General features: G+C 35.4%; 1 protein-coding gene across 1 annotated transcript in view; it reads right to left on the bottom strand.

Annotated features, from left to right (window-relative positions):
* The window catches only part of DPP10 (dipeptidyl-peptidase 10 (non-functional)), a 670,962-nt gene that overhangs the window by 191,042 nt on the left and 464,710 nt on the right, over nucleotides 1-15,210 (bottom strand). Inside the window, exon 7 of the mRNA XM_012651081.1 lies at nucleotides 1,526-1,646. Coding sequence (XP_012506535.1) covers nucleotides 1,526-1,646 — 121 coding nt within the window. The remainder of the gene's footprint in view (nucleotides 1-1,525; nucleotides 1,647-15,210) is intronic.

The following is a 15,210-nucleotide window of genomic DNA, read 5'->3' as shown; positions in this document are numbered from 1 at the left end:
CTAGAATAAGCTAAATATCATTCCTTTGTTCTTCCATAGAATTCTGTGTTTACTGGTATTTGACTACTTACCACACTGCATTGACATGGTTTCTTCAACTGTCAGGGTTTCACACAATACTAACAACATTTTGAAGATAAAGGGCGTATCTCAGTTTCTGCACTCCTCTAGGTAAGCACTGAATAGCTTTTGCTATCTAGATTCCCAGAAGTACTCAGGTTTCCAGTGTGTTCTCTCTACCTGTTTCTTCAATTCAGTGAGCTATCCTAGGCCCCTCCAATAACTTATCTTTTTGAAACAGTAAAGTTAGAGTTAGCTTCTGTCACTTTCAGGCAAAGAGCCCTACTTACCAGTGTATTTCTTTTTTTAAAAAATACACTTTCTTAGCATAATTATTGCTGATATTTTCATAGTAGCTTTCACATTACTCTTCGAAATAGACTGTAGCCCCTAAAAACTTTTATTTGACGCTGACGTGTACATGGAAATCTACCACAGATGTAAATATACCTGTACACACATAGATACAAATCTCAGGGTTACATCTCTCCCTTAATAAAATAGCGCCACCTAGCAAACTCTTTCCCTTGAATGTAAGGTCCTCAGAGCAGAGTACATTTTTTACAGCCTGCTGTATATTAGCACTTAGGCAAGTACCCGGAATACAGTAGGACTTCAGTCATAACAGTTGAGTGAGAGAATGAATGAATGAATAAATGCTCAAAATGATTCACTTTTATTACAGTATTAAAAATACTGAGTTTAAGGTAGAAAGACTGCATTTTCAAATATTGCTCAAAATATAAAACTGGTTTTCTGGATGATTCTTAGCTTTAAAATCTGTAATCAAATAGACTAACTTACTTTAAATGTTAGCATGTTTTGCCAAGATCAGTTGCAGAATCTGACACCTAGATATTAAACTCCAACTTTGATTCTTCTCCAGTCAATCTGTACGTAGAACTCAGGTAATAATGGGTACATAATAAAAACTGGATAGAGACTTTCATTACCTGATTCACTTTTACATTCTCAGCTTTACTAAAAATTGACTCAATAGTTATTAAAAATAACTCTCCAGGTGGATTTTATTTTGCTCCCTATATAGGGGTTTATAAAATGTGACAAAATGTCTCTAATGGAAACAATGAAAATCAAGTGGCTTTCATGTATTTTTTGAGCAGTAAAAGTTTTTGTTTCTTCTTTTCCATAGAGTCAGAAAAATCTGTCATGTAATTCCAGAGCGATGTAAGGTGACCATTCACTTTCATTCATTAAGTGTCATCAAAAATAACATCCATCCAGCCTCCACATATACATATCTCTCAAATATGGAATCATATAAGTAGATGTAAATCATAGCCAGACAAACTGCAACATGCAAAGATATGAAAGCACGGAAGCAATTTTGAGAGGAAATGAGGAGAAGTCATAGCATTGCTCTGGAATGAACAAATTTTTCTTGTAGATTTTGTACAAAAACATGTCGTTTGTATTCCTTTGAAACTAAATCTGTTTGACTCACCTTCGTATAACCAGTCAGCAATCCCATTAAAAATTACTCCTTCTTTTCCAGAAGATGTCAGTCGCAATGAACTGCTCTTTATATCAGGTTGATAGTAGATATTATTTTCAAAAATATAAATCTGGATCAGGAAACATGTGAAACAAACAAAAAATACAACATGTTAGGATGCCATTTAAAACTTTAATATTACAGAATGATTTCTGAATAGCCAATTTGTATTATTTACATTCCTTCAAGTTTTTTTTTTTCATTTAATGGATATATTTGCAATGCTTTCAATGATTAATGGCTGTTTCACTCCTAATTGTATCAATATCAAGTTGTCATTTGGAAATTCCATGGCACTTGGTATTGGTGCATTCCAATCTATATGCTTTGCAACAAGATTTCATGTACTTAATAATCTCTCTCCATAGAACAAAATTGGTTTGGCTTTGGGATAACATTTTAGGTACTCAGGAGACTGATAACCAACTAGATGCCATTTTAGTAATAGCCAAGTGACTGTTTGAAAAGCTTCGATTTGGAGACTTTACTTTTATAAAAATGCATTTGGTGATCAATAAAATAATCTTTAGAGAATCTTTCTGATTCTATCCAGCTCAACTCACAAGTTCACTGATGATAGAAGCGATAATAAAATTTCTTTGAACTCTATGCACCTATCGTCTTTGGCAACTGTTTCTTAAATAGAATAACAGTAATAATAACATTGTGCCTGAGTTCAAGAAAGAGTTTTAATTTGAACACATCACAGAGTCTTCCAAAATAATATCCACAACCATAGCCCCAGCAACTGAAACAACAGAACAAATTAAACAATGTTTGTCCACATAAAAGTATGTGTCTTTGATACAGATAATTCAGGATAAAATTATTTATAATTCACTTTACAATGTCTTTAATGCCAAATGTTTGAAACTGCTGACGCCTATGGTATTATAACCTTCCACAGAATCAGTTTTCTGTGATTAGGGGCAGTAGAACATCGTCCAGAGCAGCCAAATTGGTATTTAAATCAAACATTCTGGCCGGGCGCGGTGGCTCATGCCTGTAATCCCAGCTCTCTGGGAGGCCGAGGCGGGCGGATTGTTTGAGCTCAGGAGTTTGAAACCAGCCTGAGCAAGAGCGAGACCCCATCTCTACTAAAAACAGAAAGAAATTAATTGGATAACTAAAAATATATAGAGAAATTAGCCGGGCATGGTGGCACATGCCTGTAGTCCCAGCTACTCGGGAGGCTGAGGCAGGAGGATTGCTTGAGCCCAGGAGTTTGAGGTTGCTGTGAGCTAGGCTGACGCCACAGCACTCTAGGCCAGGCAAAAGAGTGAGACTCTGTCTCAAAAAAAAATAAATAAATCAAACATTCTGCGTGAAGGTAAAGGATGGCCTAGGGCCCATGTATCCCAGCATGCTATGAATCAATACACAATAGTAGACAGAGCAAACACAAGAACTTCCAAAACAATTGCCTGAATAATTATGAGGTTCTAGACTTTAAATCTTGGTGTGCACAGTGACAAACACAATCTCAATATTCAGAAAATTTCATTGATACTTGATTTTGATTCTGGGGATTTAGCAAGCATTTATTGGTGGATGTATTTCATTAATCCTTTCACCACTACAATAGAGTCCTTTATATTATAGGTAAGAATTCCAATATCAGAATAAAAATTTTGGGAAAAAAAGTCAAAGACAAGGAAAAGAGGGCAAAACAGGGGGCTTAAAAGCATGGACTTTACAGCAAGGCAGGCTAAATTTAAAATCCCAGACCTTAATAATTTTCTTAACTTTCCTGAATCTCAGTCTCTTATGTGGATAAGATACCTTGCAGATCTGTGGTGAAGAATAAATGAGATGATAAATGTAGAATACATAACACATGTGGCTAGTACCAAAAGCAGGACTGATTGCACATAAGACAACAAGGTTCAAATCCTAAACAGTTAGAATTAGTTTTTGGCAGTCACAAATTATAAAAGAAGTGCTAGGATTATAGACGTGAGCCACTGCACCCAGCAAAATGTGTGTGGTATATATAAAACATGGAGCAATACTCACCGATAAAAAGAAACAAATCAATGTTTTTTGCACCAATTTGGATGGAACTGGAGGCCATTATCCTAAGTTAAATATCTCAAGAATGGAAAAACAAACACCATACGTACTTTCTAATAATTGGGAACTAATTGATGGCCACACATGAGCACACAAAGAGGTAAAAAAATCATTGGAAATCAAGAAGGGGGAAGAAGAGAGGTAGGGAGGGGTAAAAACCTACCTAACAGATACACAATGGGCACTATTTGGGTGATGGACACACTAACAGCCCTGACTTAAGCATTATAAAAGCTACCCCCATAACAAAAACATTTGTACACTCTTAATATTTTGAAATTTAAAAAAATAAATAAATAAAATGAAACCTCTATAACTTCAGCCAATGTGTAAATTATCTCAAACTATTGGCAAGTGGTACACATTAGGTTAGTGAAATATTCACTAGGAGTAGCAGGAGGACAGTAGCAGCATTACTGGTAATAGGAAGAGGAGGAAAAGGTGAACCAGAAGTTGCAGGAGAGGTACCAACAGATGATATTTACTGCCTTCGCTCCAGTCAGAAAGTTTTCAGGTAAGACTATGAAATAGGAAATAAGCTTATTATCAAAAGCATGTGAATGACACTTAGGCAAAAGTTTGAAAATTGTCTCTCATGTATCCTAACACTGACTGGAAGTTGGACTTGATGACTTTCACAGTCCCTGATAACTGAGAAAGAAATATTAGCTTTGTTCTAGCCCCCTAAATCATAACCTGTTCACCTTTTTCATACTACCTCCTCCTGCCTCTCACAGTGTAAGACATAGGTGCACAGAGCCTTCCTTACGTGGAAGAAGTCCCTTTACTGTACTGGACCCATCTAATAGGACTGGGAGTAATAACAGCACAGATCATCCACACTTAGGTTACTCAAGTACATGTAGTGATGCTTAGGAGTCAAGGTGCCTTCACTCAAAGTAATATGGTTCTAAATTCTCAGCTTTCCAAAGGGAACAAAGTCTAAGTCAAAATAATTAATAAAACCTCCACGACTACAGCAGATGTATAAATTATCTACCACTATTGACCAGTAATTACATTTATATTTGAAGAACAGATTGGATGACATTCAGAATCCATATGAAACTGACATCTGCCTCATGCAGAAGAACAAGCAACATGGAATCAGAATTTTAATGTCATTCCACTGAAAGCTGTAATACCAGAGAATGGCCATAAGATCTTTTTTTCCAGTGGATAGGAAATCTTGGTTGTCTTCATGAAAATACGCATTTATAATCTCCTAACCCGTTTTCAATTATCAAAGTTTTTTCTTGAATTGTATTTGTTCCAAATAATAATCACAAGCTCTTAACAACTACCTTGACAATTTGAGAGCTGCAAATATTTCCAGGTACTCTCTGGGTACTCTGATGAAATTAAACTGAATCCAAATGGCAATCATCAGGGCTGCAAGTAGGTTTAAATCACATTGAAAATATGACAAACACTGAAGTCATTTATCCTAATGTTATTGATTACACTGTCACAATATTTTCATACCATTAATCAATTCCTTCAATGAGCCACCAAAACAGCATACCAAATAAAAATGGATAGCTATTTGACCATTTAACTCTTCAATTTATAGAGAAAGCTGACTACCTAGTTTTCCAAAATCAATCATGCACCCAGAAAATAATTCCAAATTGGTAAATTCACCACAATGGAAACAGAAGAACCATTGAAATACTATGTGCTCACGTATGCCAAGTTAAGAAACATGTATTAAATGTTCTAAGAAGTTGTCATTGCTGGGCAGGAGTCCTTAAGAGCCAATTTTCAATTTGCTACCTTATCTGTTTCCTGCCACAACTACCAGCCAATGCTCCAGATGCTGGACACCCCAGTAGCCTGGATTGCTACATGAAGAGACATCAAGCAGACTCCCTCCCCACACTCAACCAACTTGTGATGAGCAAACTGCAAGAGATGAAGAATTGATAATAAAAGTCTTAAGATTTTGAGGGTGATAGTCTCACAATGTATTAATAAATTAGACTAATGTGACTGACACGACCTGTGACAATGGCTGATACAAACTTACAGCAGCAATGTCACAAACTTTTAGCCAGCTTAAACGAAAAAGAAAAAAATGTAATATAAAATGAATAAGATTGAACATTGTATCTATTTTAGCTGAAATATTACTGAAAAGCTATTCCGTTTTTTACTTAGTTGAGTGATTTTCATGACAATTTCAAATTAGAAAATGATGAATCATTCAAAAATGTCCATGTATTGCAGTGGTGTCAGAGGATCTGTAAAGTTACAGTGGAGTTGGGTTAGTATTTGGGTTGCCTTCTCCTGTGGCTTGTAAAGGATCTAAGGAAATTTCACCCCAAAATATGACTCTTTGATATAAAGAGTATTTTGAATTGAAGGCACTTAGAGATCAACAGGCCCCTGGAAGGGGCTTTCCCTCTATCTGCCAAACCACATGGACTCATCAAAAGAACAATAGACTTCCCTTCCCTTCCCTGTTATTTCACTATATTGCAGGAAAGATGATCAAGAATGCAACCAGATCTGGCCCAAATCATTTTAAAGATAGTACCTGTCTCTCAGGTTAATATAATTTACAAACAGAATCATTTTAGAAGTCAATGTTTCCTCCATCCATTCATCCTCCCTAGCAACCATTTATTGCTCTTAAACAGAATTACTACATTCCTCATCTCCCCTTCATCTCTAAAAGGAGTGTATAAAAATATCTGGATCCCATTGGGATACTGGATAATCACTCTGTGATTCTCCCTGTCTATACAGTAAATAAACCCCTTCCTCTTATTTATCTGCCTTAATTGTGACTTAACCTTCTAACGAACTTTCAGGGAAAAGGGGAAGTTTCCCCTCATCCCCATATTTGCTTTCTGGGAAAAAAAAATGTAATTAAGAAACTATCCCAGATTACACCTATTGCTGGCAGGGATGCGGTGAAAGATGTCTTTTTCTAATTTAATTGTGAAAATATAAAATGTTATGGTCATTTTGGAAGTAATATGGCAATTGAAAGCAAAATATATTCCATCTCATCAGCAATCTAAAACCTGGGACCTTGCTGTGTAGGAAAGCAAAAACAACAACAACAACAATAAACACCAACATGTAGAGATTAATGAGATACATGTTTATTTTGGCAGTCTTTATCATGGCCCAAAGAAGAGTCAAAGTGAAAACCTATCATACTTGAATGCCTGGCTAGATTACTATTCACCCACACCATGTAATAACACTAAAGATTTGAAGAGAATAAATGTGTCCTATGCAAGTTAACTTGAAAGAGCTTCATTCAAATATTGTCAAGTGACAAAAGCAAGACAAAAACACAAAAAATTAATGTGAATCTTTTTTGCACACCAGACAATGACAATACTAATACAAACTAATACCTGCAAGAATCTCAGTTACATATATACATCAGATACTATCTGTTGGTACTCAGCTCCACTCCTGCCTCTGTAGAGTTTCTTATTACCGGGACTGGTTAGAAGACTGAAATCTACATTTCCAAGACTCCCTTGCAAACTGCCTTTTCAATTTCTTTGCTAGATGGGTCTTAGTTACTTTCTGTAAAAACGAGAGAGCTGCCAGTTAGGAATTGGAAGCATCTGGCAGGAGCTGTAGCCTACCAGCTTCAGCCAGCTCTGTGGCAATGGTGACAGTTTCAGCAGTGGTGATGGGAGTGGGGGCTCCCAGTCCCTGCCTTGATAATGGCAATATGGGTTCATGGGTCCTGCATGTCACCGCTTTGGCCCCTCTAGCCTTTCCACATTGTTTGTAACGATTATCTATATTATTAATAAATCCCTTCTATCTGAAACCCATAGAGTAATTGTTGTTTTCCTGCCTGATAGGAAAATCTTACTGAAACAGTCTGTAGATGTTTGTATGGTATTAAACAGATAAGCTTGGGGAGACTATGGAAGGATCTATGCTTGACTTTTAGTATGGATGTATGTGATTAGGGTGGATATATAGTGGGAGAGAGAACTAGCAAGCAAGCAGTCAAACAGAAAAGACCGGGAAAACAGACTAGAAACTTTTTTAATTTTTGTGTTTTTGTGGTAAAAACATGAGATCTACCTTCTTGACAAAATTTTAAGTGTACTATACACTATTGTTGACCATAGGTACATTGCTGTACAGCAGATCTGCAAAGCTTATTAACCTTGCTTGACTGAAGCTGTGTTCCTGTTGATTAGTAACTCCCCATCTTCCCCTGCCCCCATCTCCTGGAAACTACCATTGCACTTTTGGATTCTATGAATTTGATTCTTTCAGATCCCACATATAAGTGGAATCATGCAGTATCTGTCTTTCTGTGGCTGGCTCATTTCACTTAGCATAATGTCTTCAAGGTCATCGCTGTTGTTGCATATTGCAGAATTTCCTTCATTTTCAAACCGTGAGTAGGGGTCCATTGGATGTGTACAGTGCATTTTCTTTATCCACTTACCAGTTGATAGACATTTAGGCTGTTTCTTCATCTTGGTTACTGTGAATAGTACACCAATGGACAAAGCAGTGCTGATATTTCTTTGAGATTCTGATTTCAAGTATGTTCAATAAATACCCAGAACTGGAACTGATAGATCATAAGATAGCTTTATTTTTAATTATTTTAGGAAGCCTCTTATTCTTTCCCACAGCACCTGCACTCTTGCATTCCCAACAGTGCACAAGGGTTTTAACTTCTCCATATCCTTCCCAACATTTGTTTTTACTTTTCTTTCCTTTTTTTTTTAATAATAGCTATCCTGACAGGTATGAGATGATATCTCATTGTGATTTTTATTTCCATTTCCCTGATAATTAGTGAGCACATTTATGCTTGTATATAAATCATATAAGTTAGTGTATTTATGAATAAAGTACCAACATTAATTTCAGCAACAATTTTAAAGAATGATGTCATACAGAAATCAGTCTGGCATGTGGGCTACATGAAGAGTAGATGTTTATTTTTTTTTTTAATTTGAAACTGATAATAATAGGAGTTTTTTGTTTATCTAGAGCATAGTTTTTCAAACTTGCCACTTCTGACATTTCAGACTGGATCATTCATTGTTGGAGAGGACTTCCCTGTGCATTGTAGGATGCTTAGCCGCATCCCTGACTTCTACACACAAGATGCCAGTAGCACCCCTCCCTTCAGTTGTGACAACAAAAAATATCTCCAGACATTTCCAAATGTCCCTTGGGGTTGGGAGAAAAATCACTCCGAGTTAAGAATTACTGATTTAGAGGTAAATAAGTTCTTTCCATGAGTATGCTCCATAAATAAAATGATTTAACTCTGTACACCTTTAAATGCCCATTTGTAATTTGTTGTCTGAAAGTGCTCTGCTAAGTGTCCCTGAGTTGCAAAGATTTTAATGTATAGTCCCTATCTTCAAGAAGATTATAATTTTATGTGAAAGACAGGTAGATAAATCTCTCAAACCAAATGAAGAAAAAGCACATATTACAGGGCTTAGCCATGAATGGCAGGGGTCGGAATAGGAGAATTGGTTCATAAATACGTTTAAGGAGATACTGAGATACTGAGTTTACATTGTGTTGTAAAGGACAAGGAGCAATTCAGTGGGATTAGGAAGATAGAGAGGAAGAATCTCTAGGCTGAGGGAATAGAATGAGCCAATGCAAAAGCTGAACAACTATAGAAATATTTGGACAATAGTTTTTTAGAGTATCGATACATCTCTATATACCTACAGTTACTCTAAAGCTTAAGTTGGTGCCAAGCCATAGGACAGCTTGAATACCAGATCAAACAGTTTAAATTTTTTTCCAGTAATTAACAAGTTTAAATTGTTCATAAACAGGTGAGTGATTTGATCAGCTTTAGAAAAATATTTGAGAAAATAATTGGTGGTAATTTCAGAATGGATGGTGGAAATGGAAGACTGCTGTCAGGAACATAATTCAAATATTCTGCCTAATAGAAATGATAATGGACAAAACGGAGTCATAGTTCCTAACATAGGCCTAAATGCTTATGTCTAAAATAGTTGTGAATTATGATGCCAATGCTTTAGTATTTCTCCCTTGAATTCTTCCAACCTTCACCCTTCAGAGTCAATCACTGCAGCTATGCAGCTATTTTTCTTTTCTTTTTTTTTTTTTCAGCCCTCTTGTATAACCGTCAAATCATATGCAGTTCTTACCTTGTGTCCTACCCTATCAGAATTGAACATTCTGGCAACCATGTCCTTGTCTCCTTTTGCTCTAGGCCCATCAGCCACACTCCAGCCTCACCAAAATCCCTGGCCCAATGATGGCTCCAAAATTCACATGGAACCTTAGGCCTTTTGTTTTGCCAGTGACAGATTTTAATTTTCAATCATGCCAGTTTATCCACTTCTTTAAGAATCACGTTACAGTAAGCTAAACATTTGTTATTTAAATGAATTTAATATAAAATTATTTTGGAAATAAATGAAAAACATAAAGATTCCATAGGGAAGTAGAACAACTATTAGGGACAGATAATATTATTTTTCAGGAAATGAGAAAATTTCATCATATGGACAATATTAAAACATATACTTGTATATATAATTATTTTTATCAGAAAAAAAGATTGTGAAATGAGAACACTTTGAATTGCATCATGCATAAAAAATGTTGCAAAACACTTAATTTTTTTAATAAATAAAAACCTTTGAAATATTGAAGGCATATTCTTTTAATGCGTCTGATTCCATTGAATATTGAGGAAAAGTTTCCTCTTCTAAGCAATATGCCGTATTTTAGTCTAGGAAAGATTTGGAGGAACTATTCTTTAAAGTCTTTAAGTATCAACTGATGAACAAACGTCCTTATTTTTATTTATATCACTTAGATTCTTTTTGTAACATGAACTAATATAAGCAAACAAAAAAACCAAGAGTATTTTGGTATTATAATTAAAATAGCCAAAATGAAAGAGAGCCAATAATAAATGTTGTCAAGGATGTGAAACAATCAGAACTCTTATGCCCTGCTAGTGGGAAGGTAAATTGGTACAATCACTTTGTAAATGCTTTTAACAATTTTTACCAAAGCAGTGCATGTGTATAACTGTTTGACTCAGCAATTCCACTCCAAGGTGAATACCTAACAGAAATGTAAAAGTGGGGGCAGGGGAGAGAGAGAGAGAAAGATTGAGATTTCTGTATTTGTATATCACAAGACATCTACAAGAATTCTCAGGCAAATAAGCAAGAAAAAAATCAAACAACCCCATTAAAAAATAGACAAAGGACATGAACAGAAACCTTTCAAAAGAAGACAGACTGATGGCCAACAAACAGAAGAAAAAACGCTCAACATCTCTACTCATCAGCGAAATGCAAATCAAAACCACAATGAGATATCACTTAACTCCAGTGAGAATGGCTTTTATCAAAAAGTCCTAAAACAACAAATGTTGGTGTGGATTCAGAGAGATAGGAACACTCATACACTGCTGGTGGAACTGCAAACTAGTACAACCTCTGTGGAAAGTAACATGGAGATACCTCAAAGAACTAAAGGTAGAACTAGCATTTGATCCAGCAATCCTTCTCCTGAGTATCTACCCAAAGGGAAAAAAGACATTCTATAAAAAGGATATCTGCACTCAAATGTTTATAGCAGCACAATTCACAATCGCAAAGATGTGGGAACAACCCAAGTGCCCATCAATACATGAGTGGATTAATAAAATGTGGTATATGTATGCCATGGAGTACTACTCGGCCATAAAAAAATGGTGAACTAATACCTCTTGTATTATCCTAGATAGAGCTGGAGCCCATTCTTCTAAGTGAAGTATCATAAGAATGGAAAAACAAACATCACATGTACTCACCGTTAAATTGGTACTAACAGATCAACACTTTTGTGCTCATAGGGAAGTAACATTCATTGGAGATCAGGCAGGTGGTGGGGGAGAAGGGGATGGATAAATTCACACAAAATTGATGTAGTACACTCTTTCTAGGGATGGGCATGCTTGTAGCTTTGACTTGGGTGGTGCAAAGGCAATTTATGTGACCAAAGTATTTGTACCCCCATAACATTCTAAATTAAAAAAAAAAAGAATTCTCACAGTAATGCTATTTATAACCACCAGTAATGATGTTACAAATCCAGATAATGATTATCCTTAGGAGGAAATGGTAACTGGTAGAGGACAGAATAGAGGTTATCTGTGGTGTAAACAATGTTCTGTTTCTGCTCTGGACCCTATGTAGATGGGAGTATTCACAAGAATTAGATCAGAATTAGATTTGTGTACTTTGCTCCATATATGCTAAAATAAACTTAAAGCAAGTAATGTTAGTATTTATAATTAATTTAAAATATTACCATAAGTATTTTCATCAATATTTTACTGAAAGCCACAATATAGCATTCGACTTTACTCTTTATAAAATTCTGTTTCCTTAATTTGCCAGTATGTAATAAATTCTGTGTGTCCATTAATATAATGCAAAGTAAAGCTATGAGCACAAGTTAAATAGTTTGATTACCTCTGACATTTTGGCCTTAAATAAATCTCTCTGTTGGTTATGAAGTACTGCTTTCAATTCTCTACAGGACCATCTCTGGGACACAGAATGACTCATTCAAATCATTCATGTCACCTTTGCATCAGTACCTGACATTCTAGAAATAGAATCACTATCAGAAAACTCTTATCCCTTGACATTTGCAATTATTCATATCAGAGAGCCCTTTCAAAGAGTTCTTATTTCTTAACACCTTCATAGCACATTATGCATTTTCAAAGAAGTGAAAAATGTCCCTTTGTCTTAAATTCATAATTCTGTAAGTTACTTCCCAGTCCGAAAGCCTGATCTTTTTCTCCATGATTATTTAGGAGACAAATGGATATTGGATAAAAGTTAGCAAAAAGATCAGGTCCAATCAATGAAATATAATAGCAGACTTTCTTTTGGTTACATCAGTCCTTAAAATGCATTTGATAGCATAAGAGAAGACTTTGTGATGAATAGATCATTCTAATAATTGAAAATATTAATAAAACATTTATGGGGCCCAAAAAATAAACTGGAAACCAGAGAAGACAGTCATCAATATTATTACTGCTAGAAAAAAAGTCCTATGTATGACTTATATGGGTGAAAGTGCTAGATTTTTTTAATTTAGTCATTTCATGTCCATTTTCTCCTCTATTCCTCTTTTGTCTCTTTTACTTTTCCTCCATCACCCCACCTTCATGCCTATTTTCTTTCTTCTAGCTCATTATCATAAATCACATATGTATAAGGCATCTCTTATATGCTAGGAACTGTGAGGAGCCTTGGGGATATAATGACAAGAAATACAAGTTCTGATGATATAATGTGACTTTCAATATACCACATACAAATAGATGTAAATATGGTGGATGAGGGATAATCAAATCAATGGATGTGGGCATTAATTTAGGGAAAAATGGTATTGCCTAACATGAGTTATTGCGTAGAACTCAAATGAAAATAAAAACAAAAGCAATATATTCAATATTGATGAAAATACATAAAGAGATTTAAGACATGAAGATATTCAATAGTCAACTAATTGACAAGTTTATCTATAAATAATAACTTTTTCTGTAGAAAAATGGGACTTTTATCACACAGACGTGGGATTTAATCCTGGCAATGCCAATTGCTCTTTGTAATATTTTGGCAATAAATTTATTTCATCTCTCTAACCTGTTTCCTCATTTGTACAAGGGTAATATTAACACTTCTCATGGTGGTCTACAGGCTTAAATAAACTAAAATCAGGCCATGGATATTGGTCAGGGTACCTGTACAAAGATGTTCATTTTTTTTTTAATTACTTGAGGCCAGTAGTAAGTAATTTGCCACAAAAGATACAATCACAATTTAGGAAGACTCAAACATTCCTATCTACTTATCCTAAAAAGAAGCATAAGCATTTGAAGCTGGTAAGTTAGTCACCATACCCCTTGTTTCTCTATATCAGCTACACAGTGTACATTGTTTTCTCTTATTTGGCCACTCCATGTCTGACTTCTCTTCCTACTTTGGAGGATCCTTGTATTATGTGAGTCTTGGTGGGAAGTAGAGCCCAACCTTCAATCATAAAGACAAAAAGCCAGATAAAACATCCTTAGGTCAGGCCACCATCCATGACTCTGAAATTTGCAGGAACAAAATTGCAGTTGAGAAATTATTCAGAAGAGCAACAGCAAACCCTCAAGCATCCAGCAAGGGTGGGGGTGAATGATGCTCACTGATGTAGCTACCAGTTATAGCATCCTAATCATATTTTCCAGAACATATTCCCATGTTCAAAAATGTCAGGCCCCTCATAGCTCCTGTTCATTCTCCAGTACTGGAATTCCAACTTTCTCATTGATTCTGAGAGTTTTCAGGTATATTTTTAATTAATTCATTTTCTGTTGAAGTAAGCCAGAGTCCATTTCTGTTGCTTACTCCCAGGAATCCTAATTAGCAGGTGACATGCAACAGTTTAACCTTCAAACCCTCCTGGGTAAGAAAGTCCTTCACTATCATTTATGTTGGGAGTAAGCTGAATTAACCACTCTTGCTTCCCAGCTGGTTGTACTGCCTCTCCTCCATCCAAAGATTAGCAAAAAATGATGCTGCAATACAATTACGCCTCTGATGTTAAAATAAAATAATTTTTGTTTTATGTTTGTATTGTAATTTTTGTATTTCAAATATGGACTCCAAAATTCTTATAAGATATTCCATGAAGAAGGGTGAGGGAGGCTGGAAGAAATTCTCATATGCTTATCAATGGGTTTGTGCCTAATACTTTTCCAGTTTATGGACATGCTGATAAGAAAACAAATTGAAAAATGCAGACAGTGGAACCAGCCTTGGTTATCTCCCATGCACATTTTCCCACAGCTTTAGACTCTTTATTCTACTTCATGCAATTTCAAGGCATCCTTGGCCACAAATGAACAAATATTAGGTTGTTGGTTTTTTTTTTTACAATACAGAAACATCCATATTTTACTATATCCATCAAAAATAATAGACACCAATAAAATAATCATAGAAAAGTAAACTTAGTAACAGAATATCTATATCCAGAATTAATTCTACCTAACATTCTTATGAACTTAAATTTAATTGAACCAGTAATGAACGGAGGATGGGAATCGTTTAAAGTCAAGCATAACCTGGAATCCAGAATAAAAAGCAGTTAGAATATCTTCCTGTGTCTCCACCCTTCATGTGAGATTTTTTACACCTGGTGATCCCTTGTGATTCAGTGAATCTGTCAGTTACAGTGAGATATAACTACATATTGCCTATGATATATATATAACTGCAATACAATATGCCCTAATAACTTTTTATTTGGGGAGTAAAAATCTATAAGAGGGTGTTTAAAGAGTAAATTCTTATTCTGAGTAATTCATGTTTGACTGTTTGCAGTAGATTATTCTCTGCTGTTCCTCCCTTTAGTTCTCATTGGGATCCTCTAATACAATGATAAAACAGAAGCTTTTTGTCAGTGCTCTCACTGACACTGTGCAATTAACAACAACAGCGAAAACAAAACAACATTGCACTACTCCATATTCCACAAAGGGG

This window comes from Propithecus coquereli, unplaced genomic scaffold (assembly GCF_000956105.1).
Source record: "Propithecus coquereli isolate 6110/MARCELLA unplaced genomic scaffold, Pcoq_1.0 Scaffold348, whole genome shotgun sequence".
In the NCBI taxonomy this organism is placed as follows: Eukaryota; Metazoa; Chordata; class Mammalia; order Primates; family Indriidae; genus Propithecus; species Propithecus coquereli.
The sequence above is the reverse complement of the archived record's forward strand: the minus strand, read 5'-3'. Positions and strand labels throughout refer to the sequence as shown.